General features: G+C 48.5%; 1 protein-coding gene across 1 annotated transcript in view; it reads right to left on the reverse strand.

Annotated features, from left to right (window-relative positions):
- MTR (5-methyltetrahydrofolate-homocysteine methyltransferase) overlaps positions 1-24,585 on the reverse strand; it is an 86,241-nt gene that overhangs the window by 25,890 nt on the left and 35,766 nt on the right. The window contains exons 17-23 of the mRNA XM_026649663.2: positions 18,759-18,875; positions 18,523-18,663; positions 14,700-14,789; positions 12,683-12,835; positions 11,888-11,995; positions 7,885-7,985; positions 236-303 (exon numbers count right to left, since the gene is read on the reverse strand). Of these exons, the coding sequence (XP_026505448.1) occupies positions 236-303; positions 7,885-7,985; positions 11,888-11,995; positions 12,683-12,835; positions 14,700-14,789; positions 18,523-18,663; positions 18,759-18,875 (778 nt within the window). The remainder of the gene's footprint in view (positions 1-235; positions 304-7,884; positions 7,986-11,887; positions 11,996-12,682; positions 12,836-14,699; positions 14,790-18,522; positions 18,664-18,758; positions 18,876-24,585) is intronic.

The raw sequence follows: 24,585 nt of genomic DNA on the forward strand, positions 1-24,585 counted from the left end.
ATTTTGCCAAGTGTTTTGAAATCCCTGGATAAAAGGTGTCAAGTAAATACCAAACACAAGTAGCAATAACAATAAAAAAAGATAAGTACTTAAATTCTGACTTATCTATGCTAAAGTCTTTGCATTGCCATGCTGTTCATAAGTTTCTCAAACTTTCAAAGTATGCCTCATCAGCAATATAATTCAAACGTGTTTAAAATCAAACAGTTGAAAAGTACAAATGAAATCTCTGTACCTGCTTTGTTTTCAATAGCAGCTCTCAATATCTTATCACACGGAGTCATAACTCCTAAATCGATAACTCTGTGAAAAGAAACGTAATGGTACAAGACTTCTTAAAGTTAACAAAAAAAACAGTTACTCACCTGTTTGTAACTGTTGTTCTTCGAGATGTGTTGCTCATATCTATTCCAGTTAGGTGTGAGCGCGCCGCGTGCACGGATGTCGGAACTTTTTCCCTAGCAGCTACCCATCGGGCCGGCTGTGAAGCCCCCTGGAGTGGCGCCGATATGGCGCTCTATATATGACCCTGCTGGCCCGACCCCCCCTTCAGTTCCTTCTTGCCAACTACTCCGAGAGAGGGGAAGGTGGGGGGGAATGGAATAGATATGAGCAACACATCTCGAAGAACAACAGTTACAAAAAGGTGAGTAACCATTTTTTCTTCAAGTGCTTGCTCATATCAATTCCAGTTAGGTGACTCCCAAGCCTTACCTCGAAGGTGAGGTCAGAGTCAAGGTATTACAGACTGGAGAATTGCCCTGCCGAAGGCGGCATCATCACGTGACTGGTGAACGATGGTGTAGTGCGACTTAAAGGTGTGCACCAAACTCCATGTGGCAGCCCTGCAGATGTCTTGGAGGGGGATGTGTGCCAGGAAGGCTGCTGATGAGGCCTGAGCCCTCGTGGAGTGCGCCGTGACGATAGGCGGAGGGACCTTCGCTAAGTCATAGCAAGCACGAATACATGCTGTGATCCAGAAGGATATCTGCTGGGAGGAGACCGGCGAACCTTTCATCCGTTCCGCTAGGACGGCGAATAGTTGGGTTGTTTTTTGGAACGGCTTCGTTTGGTCTACGTAGAAGGCAAGCGCCCTTCTAACGTCCAGCAAATGCAGCCGCTGCTCCCGGAGGGTGGCGTGCAGCTTTGGATAGAAGACCGGTAGGAAAACATCCTGGCTGACGTGGAAGCGGGAGATGACTTTTGGTAGGAAGGCTGGGTGAGGCCTGAGCTGTACCTTGTCCTTATGAAAGATGGTATACGGAGCTCGCACGTGAGGGCCCGTAGCACCGAAACGCAACGAGCCAAATTGATGGCCACTAGGAAGGCAACCTTCCAGGAGAGGTAGAGAAGCGAGCAAGAGGCTAGCAGTTCAAAAGGAGGACCCATGAGACGTGACAGAACTAAATTAAGGTCCCGGGGGGGGACTGGGGGTTTAGTCGGAGGATGGATCTTTTCCAGCCATTTTAGGAAACGACTCACTATAGGGTGTGCAAACACTGACCGCCCGGAAACGCCCAGGTGAAAAGTTGAGATAGCCGCAAGATGAGATTGGGTGTGTGAGGTAAGTGGATTGGGGACCGGATCGACAGGTCCATGAGGGTGGGGTACCAGCACTGGCGAGGCCAAGCTGGAGCCTCCAGGAGGACGTCCACCTTGTCCCTGTGGACCATGAGAAGCACCTTGTGGATGAGAGGAAATGACGGGAAGGCGTACAGTAGTTGACCGGACCATGGAATCAGGAAGGCGTCTGTAATCGAGCCCTGACTGTGACCCTGGAAAGAGCAAAAGGTTGGGCACTTCCTGTTGGCTCGCATGGCAAACAGGTCGATTCGGGGAAACCCACAGCTGTGGAAGATGGAGTGGATGACATCCGGCCGAACCATCTGCTCAAGCTGTCTGCCAGTACGTTCTGAATGCCTGGAAGGTATGAGGCTTGGAGAAGGATGGAGTGGGCTAGACAAAATTCCCACAGTAGGAGGGCTTCCTGGCAGAGAGGAGACAACCTAGCTCCGCCTTGCTTGTTTATATAAAACATGGCCGTGGTATTGTCCATCAGCACCGCTATACAGTGGCCCTGCAAGGGTGACAGGCACGCAAGGTGGATTGCCCTGAGCTCCTTGATGTTGATATGTAGGGCTATTCTCCTCTACTTGCCACAGGCCTTGAGTCGTCATGCTTCCGAGATGCGCTCCCCAGCCGAGCGCCAACGCATTTGTCACCGATGTGAGAGTGGGCTGGGGGGAATGGAATGGTACCCCAGTGCTTACTGTATGAGGGTCCAGCCACCAGTGTAGTGAATCGAGGATATGTCTGGCACGGTCAGCACCATGTTCAGACTGTTGTGGCTCGGGCGATATGCAGACGCGAGCCACGCCTGCAGGGGCCTGGGTCGCAACCTGGCATGTTGCACCACATAGGTGCAGGACGCTATGTGACCCAGCAGCTTGAGGCACTGTCTCGCCGTGGTGATGGGAAAGTTGCAAAGGCCGGTGATTACCTGCGCGAGGGCTAGACAACGGGCCTCTGGGAGGAACGCTCTCGCCCAGTTTGCATCCAAGACTGCCCTGATGAACTATTGTTTGTGTTGGGGGGAGAACAGACTTGCTGACATTCAGAATAATGCCCAAGTGATCGAACGTGTCTCTGACCAATTGTACTTGCGATTCTACCTGCTGGCGAGATCAACCTCGTATGAGCCAGTCGTCTAGGTACGAGTAGACATGCACATGGTGGTGACGAAGGAAGGCTGCCACGACTGCCATGCATTTGGTGAAGATGCGGGGGGCTGTGCACAGGCCGAACGGGAGAGCCTGAACTGATAATGCGCCTTGTTTACTATGAAACGGAGAAAACGTCTGAGAGATGGGTTGATTGAAACATGAAAATAAGTGTCCTTCATATTGAGGGCGGCATACCAGTCTCCCAAATCCAGGGACGGAATGATCGTGCTCAATGAGACCATGCAGAACTTTGAGTTGACGATATGTTTGTTGAGTTCCCTTAGGTTCAGGATGGGTCATAGACCTCCCTTTGCCTTGGGAACGAGGAAGTAGCGTGAGTAGAACTCCTTGCCCCTGAAATCTCGAGGTACCTTCTCCATAGCTCCTAGGGCGAGGAGGGACTGGACCTCCTGAATAAGGAGTTGCTTGTGAGGGGGTCCCTGAAGAGGGACGGACAAGGGGGGAGGGCAGGCGGGGAGAAGCAGAAATGGATAGAATAGCCTGCCTCTACCGTGCGGAGGACCCACCGGTCCGATGTAATAAGGGACCATGCACGGTAGAAGCGGGATAGACGGTTCAAAAAGGGAGGATAACTGGCCGGGGTATGGACTGGTAATCCGTCCTCGTGTGCATCTTCAAAATGGGTGCTTAGGACTTGGAGGAGCTTTAGACTGTCCCTGGCCCTGCCCGGAGGGAGGACGCGATGGTCTGCGCCTGGTGTATCTATTTCTCCTGCGGGAGAAGTCCTGCCCGGGTCTAGTGTGCATGCTGAGAGACTTGATTGTGTTTCTTGAATCTTTCAAGCTATGCAACCTAGAGTTGGTCTGTTCAGCAAAGAGCCCCTGACCATCGAACTGGAGGTCTTGAATAGTTTGCTGAACTTCCGGCGGAAGACCCGAGAACTGAAGCCAGGTGTTACACCACATGGGAACGCTGGATGCCAGTGTACGTGTCGCCGCATCCACGGCGTCTAGGGAGCCTTGAAGGGCAGCTCGGGCCACTAGTCTGCCCTCCTCAGCAATGGCTCCCAGCTTCTGCTGAGAATCAGATGGGAGGAGCTCCTTAAACTTTTGGATAGCAGACCAGGAGTTGACTGTATCTGCTAAGGATTGCGAGCTGATTAGTGATCTGTAGGGAGAGGCCGCCAGTAGAATAAACTTTCCTCCCAAAGAGATCCAGACGTTTCACGTCCCTTTATTTAGGGGCAGGCCCTTGCTGACCCTGCCTTTCCTTTTCATTTTCCGCAACCAGCACAAGGGAGCATGGGGAGGGATGGGTAAAAAGGTATTCGTACCCCTTAGTGGGGACAAAGTACTTTCTTTCAGCCCCTTTGGCCATGGGAGGAATTGAGGCCGGACTTTGCCAGATTGTTTTGGCATTCGACTAGATAGTCTTTATAACGGGCAGTGCCACCCTAGAGGGCCCTTTTGGTGTCAGAATGTTTGCCACTGGGTCCTCCTCTTCTACGACCTCCTCCACCTGGAGGTTCATATTTAATGCCACTCGCCGCAGGAGTTCCTGTAAGGCCCGATAGTCCATGGGTGGAGGGCCAGATGTAGATGTACCCACCACCGCCTCATCAGGAGAGGACGAGGAGGTGGCGACCGGCAAGATTGGGTCCGAAACCACTCCTTGGTCCACTGGATCTGGTTCCTCCCAGGCATCGGGTGTAGCCTCCACCGAGGATGGGGCTGGGTCCCACGATTGAGTGGGGTCCGGAGGACGACGACTGATGGTTGCCTCGGGAATACGTGACCCAGAGCGTGAAGGTGGCGGGATGCCTGAAGGAGCGCCCTGGGCTTGGTGGTACACCCAGGGGGTCCAGAACTGCCAGTAGGGTGCTGAGGTGTCCCGTTCGATACTGCCCGGGCCTGATCGGCGTACCTCTGATGCCCTAACTGACCTGAGGGAGGGTGACTGGGAGCGGGATGGCCGAAGAGGGGCAGTGCGCTGTGCCAGGGGGATTTCCACGTCCCCCAAAGAGCGGGATGGGTGTCATACGGGGTGGCGGGATCCGGACGGTGACCGGCAGTGCCATTGTGGGGAACGGTACCAGGAGGTCGACCGGTGCTTAGAGGCTGGGCCTCGCCTCAGTGGAGATCAGCCACAGGAGTGTGACCATGAACAGTGCCGTGTTGGGGAATGGTGCCACAATGGAGAGCGGTGCCACGATGGAGAGCGGTGCCACGATGGAGAGCGGTGGTGGTGTGGAGAGGTACGGTGCTGCAATGGGGACCAGTGCTGCTGTGCGGAGCTGTGCCGGTTTGAGCGGTGCCGCAAGGTCTCAGACCTTGACCTGGACCTCGAGTGGGACCACGACCTGCTAGCTGATGACCACCTCGAGCGGGAGCAGCTCCGAGGATCGGGGTTGCGAGACCAGTGCTGCGAGTCAGACCGGCGCAGAGCATGGGTGCGGTGCCAGGACTCAGAGCAGCATGGTGGTGCTGGTCTGGGAGCAGGCGGCCCAAAGAACACCAGTTTGCCTCTTGACGGAGCCGGGGCTCAAGCTGGTGTAGGCCTCGAGACCGGGGACTTGAGCGCCATCATCTCAATGAGGCCTCTGGTGGCCTCAAAGGTGTCAGGCGTGGAGGGCAGTGTGACCTCCTCCACCTGCAACTGTGGGGAGTCCGGCGGTGCGGGGCTCCCCTGGGGAGCGGGGGCCCATGCGGGACGAGGCCTACTGGAAAGCGTGTCGGCCTTATGTCCCTGGTCCACACCATGCCCTGCCGGGGGTGCGACTGCCACCTCAGGCCTTTGTGGAGGCTTCTCTGTGGCCTGCTTCTTACGGGTGGCCGGGGAGTGGGAACGGTGCCGGGGAGAGTACTTATGGGCCACGGGATATCGCTGGGCCCTAGAAGGGCGTGCCAAGTCCCTTTTCTGCATCATAACTGGCACCGCCAGGGGGGCGCTCCGCACCGAGGCGCTCGGGGCTGGGTCTTGAGGCGGACGAAGGGCAGACTCCACGAGGAGTTGTTTAAGTCTAATGTCTCTTTCCTTTCTAGTGCGAGGTTTAAATGCTTTGCAAATCCTGCACTTATCTGCTTGATGGGCCTCTCCCAGACACCATAGGCAGGAGTCGTGGGGGTCGCCCATGGGCATGGGCTTGCTGCAGGAACTGCAAGGTTTGAAGCCCTGAGTCGGCATGCCCTGTAGCCCCGTAGGGCACTCGTTGAAGGGGAAACCCCTTCAAGAGATAACAACTATATTTAACACTATACTTAACACTAAAGATAACTAACAATAGGGTAACTATACACAGTAGATAAGTAGAGCAGCTAGGGAGAAGTGGAGCACTTGCGAGCAAGAGACCACTGTTCCAACAACGGTCACTGGCGGTAAGAAGGAACTGAAGGGGGGGGGGGGGTGTCAGGCCAGCAGGGTCATATATAGAGCGCCATATTGGCACCACTCCAGGGGGCTCCACAGCCGGCCCGACGGGTAGCTGCTAGGGAAAAAGTTCCGATATCCGTGCACGCGGCGCGCACACACCCCTAACTGGAATTGATATGAACAAGCACTTGAAGAAGAACAGAGCATTTTTGAATGAAGGTCAAAACACTTCATTATAAACCACTGGCCCAGTACTGCAGCATTCTATCATAGAGGAAGAAAACAGAAATCTGAAGGCAAAGGGGTGGATCCATTTTTGCAGATTTATTATTTTTGGAAATACTTTTGACCCTGGAGGACTTTCAGCTTCTGAAGGGATTTCAGATGATAAAGTATCAGGGAGAGGAGGGGACTGAGAAACTGCACAGTACGACTATTTAAAAAATGTGCATGGTATTTTTATTTATGTATTAAACAGGGATGGAGAGGGAACAGATATGAATAAAACTAAACACAAGTAGTATGGAAAGCAGTGATGTTTTCATATAACAATTTTGGTGGCTAATAGATGTATTTTAAACTATGATTTTGATAGTATTTAACATCACTCATTCTTCCATTTTTCTGTTCAATTTTGTTGAAATTTTGTTCAAATACTAATGTGGTGAAGGCTTTTAAAAAGTAGTAAGCAATAAGTTACTGATGGTAAAACATTAAGGTGGTAAATTTTAAGTGGGAAGGGGGCACGAAGAGAGGCACAGAATAAAACACAAATACAAAAAACTAACATCAGGGCTCAAAAAATCCACTTCCTTTGGGCAATTGAGGCAACTTGTACCACAAACTTATGTAGAACTTATGCTTTCCTTTACAAGAAAATTAACTTTCTATTCCTTATGATTGTGCAAATAACTTTCCAAACACTCTTACAGTGAACCAATACAGTGTCACCTTTCTAAATCTGCACAGGTAGCTCAAGTACCTCTGCTACTGCTCATAACTGTGCAAAGCAGCAGTGGAGCAAAGCTGACAAGCTTCTGGTCAGTTCCACAAGCTGCTATTCACAACCATGTGGGCAGCAGCGAAACCAACAAGAATCATGTCAGTTCCATGCTGCTCTGGCAGACAATGGAGTTCTTCATGGGGAAAAGAAGCCAAACAAAGGGTCAGGGAGGAGCCAAGTATCCAAGTACTCTGCTTGCTCCTAATCTCCACACCCTTTGCAACAGCCAAGATGTTCTGGATAAGGGACAACAACAAAAAAGTTTCATCTTCTTTCCAGCAGCTAGAAAAGGGAAGAACTTCAGATTTATAAGATGCCTATTAGCCAGAGGCTGATATAAAATAGAGGCCCCAAGCGGGATCCTGGGACAGTACCCTGGCTTAAACCCTCGCTTTTCCCTCTTCCCTGCAGCTGATGGCAGGAAGCTGGGTTTTTCATGAGGGTACTTCCCCTGGATTTTGATGGCGGGGCCTCAGTGCTTAGGTGAGCCTCTCAGCTTGAATAAAAAAAAAAAATTAAAAACATTCACAAAATCTTTCAAGTTTCAAGGGCTTGTGGCTGTGAAGAAAAGTTGAAAAAAAAGGACCTTAAAGGTTCAAAAGCAAGATGGCACATAAAAGTAACCCAACATTTATTTTTCTTCTAAAATCTTGTGGGTTTAGTTGCTGTTGTTTTTAACTCATAGGACTAGCAATCCTGCCCCTTGCTTTTTGCCCTACTCTAGTTTCTTCTAACACAACAAATTTTAGTATTAAATATTTAATTGTAATTTAGAAGAGAATATTATACTGTAAAGAAAACAAGGACATAAACAGCTAAGCTCATTACCTGAAATTGTTGCAGCCTAGTACCACTCCCACGATATTCTTGCCAATATCATGTACGTCTCCTTTTACAGTAGCTAGCACTATTGTGCCATGGTAAGGGTCCTGCAAGATGAACAAACATCTCAGTATTTATAACTGTGAGGAAGGCTCGATTTGTTTGTACAGCACCTAGCATAATGGGGTCCTAGTCCACGAGTGGGGCTCCTAGGTGCTACTGCTACACAAATCAATATTAATGACAATTATTAACTGAAAAGTAACTGATTTCTGAGACTGATTTAACTGGTCAACTGTTTTAGAGCTGAACCCTATTTCGTTAGTGTTACATAGACTTGAACTTGTGTAGTACCTCTGCTCTAAAAAAAATAACAATTGCACTAATATTATAGTTTAATTAGATAAAATAATTAGAACAACGGAGCACGACTGCTCAGAACCAAGTGCATGTTTGGGCCTCGAGGATAATTTTGATCTATTTTGAATGTTGTATTGAAAGGGAAGTGAATTATGGATGGAAAGGGATTGAGGAGTAAAGTTTCACACACACCAAAAGAGTTAGAATCTTCTACAAATCAATAATAACGGTCCAGACTCTCTAGTCCAATCTGGCTATTTTATATGACACAAACTACACAAATTGGCCAGATTCTGGACATCAATGGCCAGCAGAGAATTCCCCTTGATGATCAGAACCTACCAAGGGCGTAAATCTGGACGAAGGAGCTCCTGCACCAGATGCACCCCCAATGCTGGCACAGAGGGCACTGTCAGTGGTGTGGCAAAAGCAGAGCTCCCCTATAGTGATTCTCCCTCAAGAACCTTATGTCAGTGGCATACCTTAGAGCAGTCCATAGGCTGCTATGATCCCATGTCTGGGCTGGTGCAGGACAGGGAGCTGTCATAGGCTCCATGATGGCTCCCCACCTTCCCTGCATCAAGCAGAGCCCAGGCAGAGGGGAGAATGTTGAATATTAAAATATAACTAGAAATATACATTTTGAGTATCTTATCTCCTGTACAGATCCAGGAACAGATACCAGATCTCCTTCTTGGGGACCCCGGTGCCTTTTCTGGGCCTGCTAGAACATTTCCCATTATGCATCTCCATAAATTTCAGCGTACCTACTAATGAAGCGTTCTTTCAGCAATAACTGCTGCTCTCAGTAATAAGTCTTTTTGTGAGGTGCTTGCATCTCTGATCACCTGCAAATCCTTGGCTCCTCAGGGATATTGCTGTTTACTGAAATGGCTAATCTCCTAATATCTTAACAATACTTCTCTTTTAGGAGAGGGGGAACTTGAGAACACCACACCTAATGATGGTTCGCTAGGAAACATCTTAGAGGAACTACAGTGATGAATTTTGCAGAGCGTATGCTGTTGGAATACATTAAAATAAATTTTAAAATCTATTTAATCAAGGGGGGAGGAACTATATAAAAGTATGATGACCTAGTAACCACAACAGACTTAACCAGAGATGAAAGCTCTAAGGAAATAATGAAATTAAGGGGAAAGAAAAAAATAAAATCTATACTAGACAAGTACTTTATTTTAGATGTATTCTATTTAAACATGGCCATTTCAATTGCTGTAAATAAGGTGGAGCGCCCAAATTGCTCTTTTTGTTCTGCTACTGGCTGTGGTTGCAGACAGGGCCGGTGCAACCACTAGGCGAACTAGGTGGCAGCCTCAGGCACCAAGTGGTTGAGGGCGCCAAAAAGAGCGCTCAGGGGAGGCGGTGGAGTGGAGGTGAGCTGGGGCAGGGGAGCGCAGGGAGGGCTGCCCGCAGCAAGTAACGGGAGGGGCGGCGTGCAGGGGAACCGCTTCTCGCCCCAGCTCACTTCCGCTCCGCCTTCTCCCCGAGCCGCCCCCGCTCTAATTCTCCTCCCCTCCCAGTCTTGATGTGCCAAACAGCTGATTGGTGCCGCAAGCCTGGGAGGCGGGAGAACTGGAGCGGCACCAGCATGCTCAGGGGAGAAGGCGGAGCGGAGGTGAGCTGGGGTGGGGAGCTGCCGCAGGGGGGGCGCCGCAGGGCAGAGCGGGGAGCTGCCGCGGGGGGGCTCCCCGGGTGGATGTGGGATGGGAAGCTGCCGCGGGGGGGCGCCCCAGACAGAGGGGGGGCACCACAGGGCGGGGAGCTGCTGCGGGGGGGCTCCCCAGCTCTTCCTCATGGCTCCACCCCAACCCCACCTCTTCCCACCCCTGGTCTGCCCCAGCCCCGCCCCCACTCCCCTGAAGATTGCAGCCAGGCCTGACTCTGCACTCACCACATAGTAAGTGGAGTGATCCGGCCCCAGCCTGCTCCGCTCCACTGGCTCCCAGGCTTGGGGGAGGGGGGAACCGCCCCCCTGCACTCGCCGGCAGTGTGGCTGAGAGCCAGGGGAGCGGAGCAGGCTTGGGCCGGGTCACTCCACTTCCCACAGGAAGTGGCCAGCCCCCCCCTCCTGTGGAGGCCTGCGGCGGGGCCCCACACAGCCCCCCCGCGGAGGCCTGGGGCCCCACAGCCCCCCCCGCGGAGGGGCTGCGGAGGGCACCAAAATAGCTAGGGCGGCCCTGGCTCCCCGGGCCAGAGGCGGGGCGCAAGGTGGAAGTTTTGCCTAGGGCGTGAAATAGCCTTGCACTGGCCCTGGTTGCAGACCTTTTGTCCTCTCATGCAATAGGTAGGGCTTCACCATCCCTGCAGCTCAGTGACTGAAACGGTCCTGGAAGTAACCATGAAAAAGTGAAAAGTCTGTCAAGTGTGCAAAGGTGCTTTCAGATGGAGGCTGCAAGGCATTCTCCTGCTGCTCAACAGCTATCTCCAGGAGCAATATTTCCAGGGGAAGGCTCTATAACCCTCATCCAGCAGAAGCTGCAGGAGGGTCTGCTCATCCTTTTCCCACATTCCCCATCAGAGCAGCAATCTACATACAGTCAGCTCCTGCTTATTTTTAAAATCCCTCAAACTTTGTCTGCCTCCCTCTTTGGTGACATAGCAGAGTTCATCACATGCCACAGAAGCCTCAAAGCTCACGTGGGGCCCAATCCAAGACCCCTTGAAATCAGGATCAGATACAGGCAGTCACCCTAAAGAGGAATACTAGAGTGCACACAACTTAAAATAGACAGGAGTTGGCTCGGAACAGAGAGCAGCAGAAGCAAAGAATATGTTGCTGCTGGGAATGGAGGGGAAGGGAAGAAAAGTCTGCAAAATCATTCTCGGTCAGAAGAGAGAAAAATCCATAAGAGATGGCTAAAGGAGGAGAAAGAGAAAAGACATGTTCTCTCTCTCCCATTAGATTATACAGAATTTTTCTATTCAAGTTCTTCTTTTCAGCATTTTAAAAAAATATTTAACCATTATTTCATGAAAGGCATAACCACGTAAAGAATCAATAGCAAATGGAAAATAAATTCTATATCAAGAGGCCTTGATGTCTGCAGCACAAAACTATAAATCCATTGAAAAGTATTCATCTAAGGAAAAGCCCAAGAAAACTTACAAATTTTATATTTACCATTTCTCTGTGTTTCTCCCTTATTTTTTTAAATTCTTTTACATTATGCGGCTACAGAAATTTCCATTTGCCACAACATCTGCTGCTGACAAACTGCAGAAAACAGATCTTGCTGCAGAATTTAGATATGACATCACATCCAGGGCCCTGATAATTGCTAAAGCCATATGGGATTTGTCAGTTTCAGTTTACCAGCGTTTATTCCACAAACTTTGAGTTCAAACTAAAAAAATATACGACATTTCAGACCCAACCACAGACGTTCTGGCGTTTGGCTTCAGGTCACAGCCATGCGGAGCCTGAGCATGCCATGTGATTTGCACTCCTAGCCCTAATTCATACAAGATCCACTTGGAACCAGGCCTAGGTTCACACACCTCCGTGTGCCTGGCCCAGATTTCAGGTTTTTAAAATCAAACAACTCATACAGATCAATAGCCCAGCTTCAGTGACTTCAGTGAAAGCTAGTTTTAAAGAGTTACAGCGCAAGGGAGCACAACTTGCCTCTTCTTCGATGCTGCCGGATTTAGCTCTGTTTTCCTCTCTTTCCTTTTCCATGTAGGGAATGAGGTGGCCAACTGCCTTCTTCATAACTCGAGCAGACTTTATCACCTGAATTGACAAATGGAGGAAAAGTGTGTCAGACACAGAGAAACTACAGCCCTTCAAACAGCCTGTTTTTCTAACCAGTCACAGAAAACCTGCAAACCAAAATACACATTTGCAAACACAGATCCCAATCTTGCAGTGAGCTCCATGCTGTCCAACCCCTGCTCCATGCGGAGCCCCACTGACTTCAATGGGGATGTGCCTGCATGGAGCTCACTGTAGGAGCAGGGCTGTGGGGCCCAATCCTGACAGGTGCTTAGTAACCACCAAACATAAATAGGTCAATGTGAGTTGAAGGAGCTCAGCTCTTTTCAGGATCAGGCCCTTAAGTAAAGTCCACTAAAGATGAAATTACAATGCAATGGTCAAAGAGGTGCCCACCAAGCAGCATGGAAAAAAAGGTTTGGAAAAAAGACAGGGAATTGAAAAGAAAGGGAAGAAACAAAACAGAAAACCCAACAAAACCCCCCACCTACAAAGAAGGGTCATGTGCAATGAAAGAACCAAAAACAACAACATCTTCATAGCTACACCTACGTTTTTAGAATTCAAACATTCCATTTCCTTTGGAAAGGGAAGCTGGAATAGAACCATTTATGGACACTTATTATAAGCAACAACTGGAGAGATGATAGAGAGGCTAGGCTAAACTTGTGGAAATACAAGAGACGGGGTTATTCCCTTCTTTACCTGAGGCAGAAACATCTTTCCAGCACCAAAAAGATCGCCAACAACTTTCATGCCATTCATCAGGGGCCCTTCAATTATGTTCAGAGATCTGGGATATTTACTATGGTTTAATCTTGCCTCTTCTGTGTCCTCAATGATGTATTTTTCAATGCCCTGAAAAATTTTTACAAAATTTTTATTTTATATATAAAATAAATATACCCACACACACACACACATATATATATACACACATACACAGTGTGTGTGTTCTCCCCAAAAATTTCAGAGTCCTTTAAAAAAAAAATAAAAATAAAAATAAAAAAATCACAAAAGCAAAAATTGATCAACTTTAGATTGCTTATCTTCAAGAATGTGTCATAACTATCTTTCAATTACGTTTTCTTGGACAGCCTTGCTCTCATTAAAATATGCATAAGATACTCCTGAAGGAATTCTGCACCAAAAATATTAAAAATTATGTGCACAATATTTTAAAATTCTACAAATTTTATTTGTCAATAAATAAATGTGGCTCCAGAATGTCAGTGGGGAGCACAGGCCACTGACTGCACTGAAACCCCTACCTCCCCCAGTACAGGGACTCAGTAGTGAGGCTGTGCCTGACCCAGTGCAAGGACTGGGCCTGCCCCAGAAACACCCTGGGGCCCTACCACTCTGTGCCAGGTGTACCAGGTATGGGCAGGCAGGCTCAGCCCAGCAGAATCCAAGTGTGGAGGGGCTTAGTGTGTGGAGATCCAGGTGTGGGGTGAGATGTTTCTGTGTGGGGCAATCTGAGGGAGGGCATCTCAGTGGGAAATCTGGATGCACAGGGGCTCATTGCGGGGTTCCGGGTGCAGGGGCAATGGGACTCGGGGGGGGAGGGGGCGGCAGTGGCATGTAAACCCATGTGCCCCTCCATGCCTCACCTCTGTTTGGAGGGGATCACCCCACCCCCACCTTCCCTACAGTTTTCTGCAGGGAAGCACAGGAATTCTGCGCGGGGGGGAGGGTGAGGGGGGGAATGTGCGTTTTCTGCGGGCGTGCAGTCACTCAGAATCCCCCCAGGAGTAATAAGAACATAAGAACGGCCATACTGGGTCAGACCAAAGGTCCATCTAGCCCAGTATTCCATCTTCTGATAGTGGACAGTGCCAGATGCTTCAGTGGGAATGAACAGAACAGGGCAATTTATCGAGTGATCCATCCCGTCATCCAGTCAAAGTTTCTGGCACTCCAAGGTTTAGGGATACCCAGAGCACAGGGTGGTGTCACTGACCACCATGGCTAATAGCCACTAATTGACCTATCCTCCATGAACTTATCTAATTTTTTTTAACCTAGTTATACTTTTGACCTTCACAACATACCCAAGCAATGAGTTCCACATTTGACTGTGCATGGTATGAAATACTTCCTTGTATGTGTTTTAAATCTGCTGCCTATTAAATTCATTGGGAGACCCCTAGATTTTGTGTTATGTGAAGGGGTAAATAACACTTCCTTATTCACTTTCTCTGTGCAATTGGCTATTCTTTATTTACTACCCAATTAGTAAACTGTCTACAAGCATGTATCCAAACACTGACTAATCATGAAGTTACATAATTACATTGTGCGCTAATTCCCAACATATACAGATCTTTTTTAAAGCGTTTCAATGGAAACCAGTTTATGATTACATGAACCCTGCTCTTCATCACATTTGCAACCCAAACATACCAGCATCCTGTTAATGAAAAGTGAAATGGATTAGAAACAGAACATTAGATGTGAAGCTGACCAGTCAATCTCCATTCAACTAGCTCAGTAAAATGCAAGTCAAAGAGTCTAAGCAGTGAAAACTAAATATGACTATATTCTTTGTTTGAAATTACTTGTGTTATTAGTAACATAGGCAAGAAAGATTATGAATTTTAAGCCAACAGTGGCCTTCATAAGGACTATATCACACTCTTGGTAACAGCAGGTGGTCCACAGGTATGATCCCTGCATACTGCGCACTTTGACTAGGTAAGGTAACTTTATATAAATTCACCTTGACAAGTGAGTATTCCAGCCTTTCCTCCACGGGGCTATCCCGCCATTCATCAGTCTGTACCATTTTCTTTCCTCCTTGGGCATGAGTCTAAAATGGATTGAGAGAGAATTGGAGTCAGTGGGAATTTAACTGGGTAAAGGACACAGTAATAACCTCAGAATCTGGTCTTTTATTTTTCTAGGAATCAGAATTAAAAACTTCACACACGTCCCACAGTAAACGTTTTTAGACCTATGTGTCTTATGCTCTACTGACAAATAAAACTGACACTCCTGAGGAGCATATGTTGTAATAAAGATATAGACAAAGAAAAGAAAGACTTCTAACAACACTACCACTATTAAGACATGCTGAAAATACTCATCTTTAGGTTTCTACTTAGGAATGTAATTTAAATTGATCCCAGGCCAGCCCAGTGCACAATTCATTTTAAAATCCTAAATAATTAATTTGGCATTAGTTCAGTTCTGCTGGAGTAGAGTTTATGTTATGCCACATTCCAGATGACTTTTGAATTAAAAGGCATTCAGAACTATTTCATGTTGGGAAGTTTCATCAGAACAAAATAGCCAACATATACTTTCTTTCTCTCATTTCAGGCTTTAGTCCCATAGCAGGATTTGTTCTTAAATACACAAATATCCACCAGAAAGGTGCATGGTTGAGGAAACAGACCATTACATCCATCAGTGCACTTGGTTCAAGTCAGCTTGCTTTCTGCAAACTGTTCCTGTGGTGCATTTTGAAAGCGAAAAATTGCCCTAAACACTCCCACATTTCATTGACTTCTGATCATCTCATCCCATTGCTTTGAATGTTTATTAGCAGCCTTTTAAAGGTAGGACCATGTATTTGTATTGAGCTCAACTGACTTTCTGCAGAGTTACCAAGCCTTATACCACCTTATATCTCTTATCCCATAAGCCTTCTGATCTTATTCTACCCTGCTCATGAAATGGCCCTCACAACCTTTTGGATGATCCACAGAGGAAACTAGATTGGCTCCAGCTGACTTTATTCTTTCTGTAGATGAGAGATCCAAAGTGCTCTCCTCAATGCCTTGTCTATACCGGAAACTTGGAAGCATTTTTCTGCACCAGTGTTACCTACAGTGATAGCTGTAATGTAGACAACAAGCAGGTGTTCTCTTATCAGCATGCAGATAGCACAGTAGCTGGGTCAAAAACAAAGATAACCGAGAGGCCACATGAGGATGGCAAATCTATATGGATATAAAAGTGCTTGAGGGAAGTGAGACTCCAATTTGCAGAGGGATGAAATAGAGAAGAGAATGTTTAAATAACCAGTGGCAAGTATAAGTCAGAGTAAGAGGAGACTAGGAAAGGGGAAATCACTTGTTGCTGTAGATAAGATCCAGGATACAGGCAACAATGATTATAGATTGGAGAAGGCTATCGGAGTCAAGCAGAGAGAGGATGAGTAAGTCATGGAGGCCATCACTCACCCTGAAATCCCCAGAAAAGAGAAACTTGGCAGAAGAGACATTAACAAGAAGTAGTCAAATAGAAGAGGGAGGCAGGGTGGGTAAGACTTTTGAATGGGAAGTGGTAAACTAGAGAGTTTAAACAGTAAAAAGAGAAATGGGGGTGGACGGATGAAAAAGGAGCAAAAAAGTAACAACCATGTGCTGGGCCTCTGGCCATGCATTTCAGTAATGGGATCAATTTTACCCACAATTACATAGCATGTAATTCATGTATAGAATTTGCTGCTGCAGGGGAATGAGGGACACACACTATGAATGGATTTTTATAGTAGGATAATTCTGGACACTAAGGATGGAAAGCCGTCTTCACTGAAGGCAATGGCAACACTCCCACTGACTTTGACGGGGCCAAGATTTCACCCTAAGAATATTGCAGCTATGCAAGGGATGAATGAATCTCATGTTTCAAGTGCAACCTGATCCCCCAGGGGAGGTGGAACTGACAGAAGAAATCTCCACACACACCCCCAGGTGTGCAGCACTGGGCGACTGGCAAGGTGCATTGCTAATGGCAGGGGGAGGTGGAGGGAATGAGGCTGTTAAGATTTACCGGAAGAAAGAGCCCATCTGCTTTACCCAACCATGTTACTGCTTTTCATGCTCCATTTGCATTCAAAGTCTGCCTCTTGCAGAAACACTACTTACGTGGTCCCTCTTGAGGGTTGTTGAATAGGATTGATTGGGCTATTAATTCCCTTTAACATTAAGGGACACCACCATAAATTAAGACATTTAGCCTACTTGACAGAGATATTTCTGGTTTAAAATAATCCCCTTTGGTTCTTCCACCACCACCACTTCAGGCTAAATTTACAAAGGTATTTAGATGCCTAACTCACGTAGGTGCTTAGTGAGATTTTCCAAAGCATCTATCTGAATTTTTAGGTTTCAGAATATCTTCGTTAACCTGGCCCTTAAACTATTTTACTTTTCACTCCCTTTGGTTCTTCTATCTCATTGTAAGGCTCTAGTTGGGTTTTTTTCTCCCTGCAACAGCAGATACTGTAAATATCCCAAGTTTATCACCACATTCAGGAAAGATATCTTGTAACTCCACTGGTATTAAAAGAATAAGAGCATTGTACAAAACAACCTTAGTAATGGTATTCATTCTTACATAAAGTGTGTGCTATGAGGATGAGGGACGACAGGGATAGAAAAGTTTTCCTGTTATTGATTTTAAATTTACTGCCCTTGTTCTTATGCAGGCATGGACACAGTTGTGTCCTACAGGCCAAACACAATCCATGCATTTCAGTAACAAAGCCTGTAGTCCTCCTCATCTTTAATAAGGGGTGTGGCCTGCAGTCATTAGAAATAGCTCTTCAATCTGGTTTAGGATTATTCTATAATGTGCCCTAGTAACTAACTTGGAAATCGACAGGAGGGTTGACACTGGTTTCAATGGGACCAGGATTTCACCTTAAGTCTATAGGGTTGTTACTTTGGCACCTTTCATATTCCTTTAGATAGGTACTTATATGGTCCCTATCACCACAGTCTCTCACAAAAGCATCGATTCACATAACACCCCCGTGGGGTAGGATAGTTTTAGCCCCGTTTTACAGATGGGGAGATGAGAAAGAGAGGGAGATTAAATGACGTGCCCAAGAACACACAGAAAGCCTGGCACAGCTGGCAACTGAATGCAAATCTGAGTCCCACTAGAGTGCCTTTACCACTGGATCACCTTTCAGGCACACACAAAATGCTCTCTGTCCTCCAAAAAGACACGTAGGGGCTGGAGTTGCAAAAGAAAGAGCCCTCTTCACCTCCCGGAATGATCCTAGCCCCTAGTGCAATATAAAATTCTGCTCTAAAGGCAAAACAGTCTCAACAGAAGGTACCTTTGCCACAAGCTCTCCTTAGGAGTCAGAAGGACTCTGATTTGGTAGCAAACCTTCAGGGCATGATGTAAAGTGTATTCAATTTGGTTCAGTTTTTTTTCCATTTGCTTTTAATAACTGAGCTGCTTACACCAACTGTGTCAGCTTCTACTACTCACTGTCAGAGGCAACATAAATGTGTGTTTTAATCTTACCTGGTGTGTCAGCACTTAGATGCAACAGCCTAGGTTCTGTACAAAAGGTTAATAAAGACATAAGAACAGCCGTACCGGGTCAGACCAAAGGTCCATCTAGCCCAGTATCCTGTCTACTGACAGTGGCCAATGCCAGGTGCCCCAGAGGGAGTGGACCTAACAGGCAATGATCAAGTGATCTCTCTCCTGTCATCCATCTCCATCCTCTGACAAACAGAGGCTAGGGACACCATTTCTTACCCAGCATAACACTGAAAGTTATTTTACATTACCTGGGCGTAATGTAAAAGCTTCTCTGTTGCATCTGGGTCTTTATTCCAGATCAGATTCTCACACAGCTGTAGAAGTTCCTTGTGAATATCATCATACACTGGAAGATTCCCTGCATTCACTATCCCCATGTCCATGCCATACTAAGAGTACAGAAAAAAATCATCAGCAATACCCATAAAACTTCCCACCACATATCTGTGGAGCACAAATAATGTAGTCGGAAAGCACATCATACCTTAATTGCATGATACAGGAAAACTCCATGCATTGCTTCTCGAATGGCTTCCATCCCCCGGAAGGAGAAGGACAGATTGGAGAGGCCTCCACTTATTTTAGCTCCTGGCAGTGTTTCCTAGCAACAGGATCAAAATATCAGCATGGTCAAACTTTACAGAAGTGATTCCAAAAGAGGAGTTGGAGAGGCACCAATGATCCACAAAGAACTTGTTCCAGGTCTGTGCAGTGCTGGCAAGTCATAGGATGATAGCGCCTCCCTTCCTCTCCTTGGTTCCAACTGCTTCTACAGTTATCCAGGCTCTTCCTTTCAGAGAAGAACTTGAATGTCTGTAGAAGAGGCTGGAAACAAAAAGGAAGACCCAACCTAGCAATACATAAGCAACTTGCATGGTTCCCAAAGGGATGATGGGCTATTATGAATGGGTTCTTGACTGGGAAGGGTGTTCCACATAATAGTAAACAGGAGGGGAGCTGCTCTCTCAAGATGTGTTCCACACTATGAAAGTCTGACAACTTGTGCTTTCTACAACACTAACATGTTCACTTTTCCTTAAACTGAGCAAAGAAACCAGGAAGAAAAGGGATCCAACATAGTAACAACTCACAGATTATCTTTCTCAACAAAAATTGTCAATTAATTATCTGTCATAAAATATTAATTACACCCTGTTTGTCAGGTTTTTTATTAATAACAGGAAGGGCTGCAGATGAGTCACAGTATTTTTTAGTCAAAACTCATGGAGCAGCCATGGTAAATTTAGTAAAAGTCACAAGGAGAGGGTAAATGGGGTGTAAAGTCACAGGAGCACTATTTAAAGGGGGTGGAGTCCTGCCCCCTGAGGGTAGGGGGTTGCAGAGCAAGCCCATCCCCCACTCACCTGGCAGTGGTGGTACCTATCCTGCGGGGCTGGCCCAGCTCTGCCCTCTGGTCTGTTGGCTCTCGTTATAGCACGCAGGCAGGGCCTGCTTCCTACAATGCCCCCCCTCCAGCCTTGGCACCACCAAATCGCTTGCCCAAAACTGGACTGTGGTTGCAAAAGTGGCCATGCCATGGCACAGGTTCCCCCCCACTCCTGCCCTAGAAAATCCCAGTGACAAAGAAAAATCCTGGCCACAATAAAAAGTAATGGACAAACTGGAGGGGGGGGGGGAATCACACGATCAGTGACACTTACCACTGTGACAAACCTGTAGCCCTATTAATAAGACCCATGGTCTAGGGCCAAAAGTAGCTGCAAAGCTGAAGGTTTGCAGCAGGGATGCTAAAAGCAGCAGACATCCTGTGCAGGAGGATTCTGCCTCCTCTGCTCATTGCATAGAAATCTCTGTGGGAGGGGGAGGAAGATAGCGACATGGCGCGGGGGGGGGGGGGGGGGGGGGGGGGGAGAAGGAGATCTGTGAATAGATTGCTTTGTGGAAGTGCAGTGAGTCACATCCATACTACTCTCCAACAGGCCCTACTAGCAATCAACACCTGACTGTAGTGAATGCAATGGAGATTTCTCCCCAAAGAACTCCTCTGTATTTCCCTGCAATCAGAACTCTCTTAGGCCTGGTCTACACTAGGCTTTTATGTCGAATTTAGCGCCGTTATATCGAATTAACCCTGCACCCGTCCACACCAGGAAGCCATTTAGTTCGACATAGAGCTCTCTTTAAATCTATTTCTGTAATCCTCCCCAACGAGAGGAGTAGCGCTAAATTCGAAATGGCCATATCGAATTAGGCTAGGTGTGGATGGAAATCGACGCTAATAGCTCCGGGAGCTATCCCACAGTGCAACACTCTGTTGACGCTCTGGACAGCAGTCCGAGCTCGGATGCTCTGACCGGCCACACCCCGGAAAAATTTGAATTCCTTTTCCTGTCTGGGCAGTTTGAAGCGCAGTTTCTGTTTGGACACCGTGGCGAGCTCAGCACAGTGGCAGCAGTGGCAATGATGCAGAGCTCTCCAGCAGAGATGGCCGTGCAATCCAATAGAAAGAGAGCCCCAGCATGGACGGATCGGGAAGTCTTGGATCTCATCGCTGTGTGGGGAGATGAGTCCGTGCTTGCCGAGCTGCGCTCCAAAAGACGGAATGCAAAGACCTATGAGAAGATCTCTAAAGCCATGGCAGAGAGAGGCTACAGCCGGGATGCAACGCAGTGCCGCGTGAAAATCAAGGAGCTGAGACAAGGCTACCAGAAGACCAAAGAGGCAAACGGACGCTCTGGATCCCAGCCCCACACATCCCGTTTCTACGAGGCACTGCATTCCATCCTAGGTGCGGCCGCCACCACTACCCCACCCCTGACCGTGGACTCTGAGGATGGGATATTGTCCGCGGCCGGTTCCTCCGACATGTTAGCGGACGGGGAAGATGAAGAAGGAGATGAGGAGGACGAGGCAGTCGACAGCGCTGGCACCGCTGATTTCTCCGACAGCCAGGAGCTCTTCATCACCCTCACAGAGATCCCCTACCAACCGTCCCCCGCCGTTACCCCAGACACAGATTCAGGGGAAGGATCAAGCAGTAAGTGTTTTAAATATCTAAACATTTATTTACAACATAACTGGCATATTTAAAATATTAACAGTAGCTAAAGTGCTTTAAAACATGTAAACATTTATTTACAACAAAACAGGAAGATTTAAAATATTAACAGTGGGTAAAGTGCTTCAAAACATGTAAACAGGAAAGTCAAACAAAAGGGGAATCTGTGCAAAGTGTATCATGATTAGTCTGTCTTTGGGCGCCTCAATATGTAGTCCGAACCATTTTCAAAAAATTTCACAATGTCCGCTTCATGATTATAGTGCCCAAAACCCTGCAGTCACTTGTCCCTCCAAGGGCACCTAAGCCAAGAACTGGTCAATGTAACCGGGGATAGAGGCGAGATCCTCCGGGGAGAACTCCTCATACGCCTCCTGCAGGTGTTTTTCCAGCCTCATGAGCAGGTTCCTGGGCAGGGAGAGCTTATTAGGCCCCCCGTGGTAGGACACGTTTCCCTGCCACAACGCCAGCAGGTACTCCGGGATCATGGCCTTGCAGAGCAGCGCAGCAAATGGACCCGGTTTCTGCAGGCTGTCCCGGAGCATCTTCTCCTTCTGGCTCTCCGAGACCTTCAGGAGGGTGATGTCTGGCATGACTCCCTGCTGTGAATTAGGTAGGGTAAAGTTAGTATTGGGACTGCTTGCCCGTCCCTTTACAGAACTGCAACCGCCGGTTTACAGCCACGCGGTTTACAGCCGCGAGGGGGTGGGACAGGGCCAGAGTTCATGCTTGCAGAATTGCTGCCAGCAGAGACTCGCATTGCTTTCTATGTGAAAGGAGGCCAGTGCCACTCTTAAAGTTTTAAGCGGCCACAAGTCTACGGCTTACCATGTTTGACAGCTAGACAAAGTCCGGTGTCCAGCCCTGCTCCTCAACTCGCCACAGCAAGACCGCAGGCACTGTAGAAGAGGGCCGAAAATTCGACCTTGTCCTCAGTGCGCGTGTGATAGGTGCTCTGCATGGTCTTATTCACAGAGAAAGACTATGTTCTCTGTTCACAGATACATTGCTCTGTCTCAGGAATTCACTCCCTTTTTCCAATTCCCACAGCCACATCTGCCCAGAGGCTAGCGCACATTAGGAGGAGGAAGAAGAGGACACGGGAAGACATGTTTGCTGAACTAATGGCATGCTCCCGAGCACAGGCAGCCCAGCAGACACAGTGGAGGGAGAACTTGTCCCAAATGCACCGGGCAAACATTGAATGGGAGGAGAGGTGGCGACAGGAGGACAGGCAGGCTACTCAAACGCTGCTTGGACTAATGAGGGAGCAAACGGACACGCTCCGCCGCCTTGTGGATGTTCTGCAGGACCGGAGGCAGGAGGAGAGAGCCCCGCTGCAGTCTCTCTGTAACTGCCCTGCCCCGCCACCAAGTCCCATACCCCCCTCACCCAAAGTCCAAACACGGAGGGGTGGAAGGGGCCGTGAAAAATTTCACTCCACCCCTGCGGACTGCTCTACCACTAGAAGGCTCTCATTCCCCAAAATTTGAAAAGTCCTTTCCTACCCGCCTCACACAAGACCCCGTCCAAGTTTCACCCTCCCCGTTCCATGTGCGGTTGTCAATAAAGAATACGTTTCTGTTCATTTCTGTTTCCATCCTCTTCTTTTGGAGGGGAGTCTGTCTGAAGGGGGGGGAAGGGGCTTGGTCATTGGACAGGACAGTCACCTTTAGCAGGGGGCAGGTGCAGCAGCAGGGCACATATACAGTGCAGTGACTGGTTATCCTGGTCAGTCTGTGAGGTGGTTTTCATGTTTTGTGTGGTGGGGGGGGTGGTGTTGCTCTGTGACTTGGTGGCGGGGGAGGGCAGGTACAGATCTTATGCAGCGGTCCTTACCCTGCATCACAGAGCCGCGCAGCAGGGGATCTGTAACCCTCCTCCCCCTGCAAGACAGTCACATAGCCGACACATACACGCAGTCCCGGCCAGGAGGGCTGGCAGGCTCCGTTGAAACAACCAGTCCACCACCGCGGAGCCTGTCATTCCTGGAGTTTAGAAGCATCATTTGCATCACAACCCTAAACCCGCCCCCCGCCACAGTCTGCGTCCCAGGTTTAAAACATTCCCGCGAAAACAGTAATAAAGACAACGGTGTCCATTAACAAAACAGAACAGATTTTATTTTTTGGGAAGGGGGTGAAGGGGGTATGTAATTGGAGAGGATAGTCGACGGCAACTGGGTAAAGAAACGGGGGCAAGTTCTGCTTCTGTGTCCACAAACTTAAAAGTCACTGGGTACCCTGCTCAGCCTTGAAACTGGCTTTCAAAGCCTCCCGGATGCACAGCGCGTCCCGCTGGGCTCTTCTAATCGCCCGGCTGTCTGGCTGGGCGTAATCAGCAGCCAGGCTATTTGCCTCAACCTCCCACCCCGCCATAAAGGTCTCCCCCTTGCTCTCACACAGATTGTGGAGCACACAGCAAGCTGCAATAACGATGGGGATATTGGTTTCGCTGAGATCACAGCGAGTGAGTAAGCTTCTCCATCTCCCCTTGAGACGGCCAAAAGCACACTCCACCACCATTCTGCACTTGCTCAGCCGGTAGTTGAACAGTTCTTTTTCTGTGTCCAGGGCGCCAGTATAGGGCTTCATGAGCCAGGGCATTACCGGGTAGGCTGGGTCCCCGAGGATCACTGTAGGCATCTCCACATCCCCAACAGTTATCTTGTGGTCCGGGAAGTAAATACCTTCCTGCAGCCGTCTAAACAGACCAGAGTTCCTGAACACGCGAGCGTCATGAACCTTGCCCGGCCATCCGACGTAGATGTTTGTAAACCGTCCCCGATGGTCCACCAGTGCTTGCAGCACCATTGAAAAGTAGCCCTTTCTATTGATGTACTGGCTGGCCTGGTGGCCCGGTCCCAGGATAGGGATGTGAGTCCCATCTATAGCCCCACCGCAGTTTGGGAATCCCATCGCGGCGAAGCCATCTATGATGGCCTGCGCGTTTCCCAGGGTCACTACCTTTGACAGCAGTACCTTGACGATTGCCTTGGCTACTTGCATGACAACAACCCCCACGGTAGATTTGCCCACGCCAAAGTGGTTCGCGACTGACCGGTAGCTGTCCGGCGTTGCAAGCTTCCAGAGGGCTATGGCCACTCGCTTCTGGACAGTCAGGGCTGCTCGCATGCGGGTGTCCTTGCGCTTCAGGGCAGGGGACAGCAAGTCACAAAGTTCCAGGAAAGTCCCCTTCCGCATGCGAAAGTTTCGTAGCCACTGGGATTCATCCCAGACCTGAAGCACTATGCGGTCCCACCAGTCCGTGCTTGTTTCCCGGGCCCAGAATC

The sequence above is a fragment of the Terrapene carolina genome, unplaced genomic scaffold (assembly GCF_002925995.2).
Source record: "Terrapene carolina triunguis isolate 2854851 unplaced genomic scaffold, T_m_triunguis-2.0 Scaffold85, whole genome shotgun sequence".
Classification (NCBI taxonomy): domain Eukaryota; kingdom Metazoa; phylum Chordata; order Testudines; family Emydidae; genus Terrapene; species Terrapene triunguis.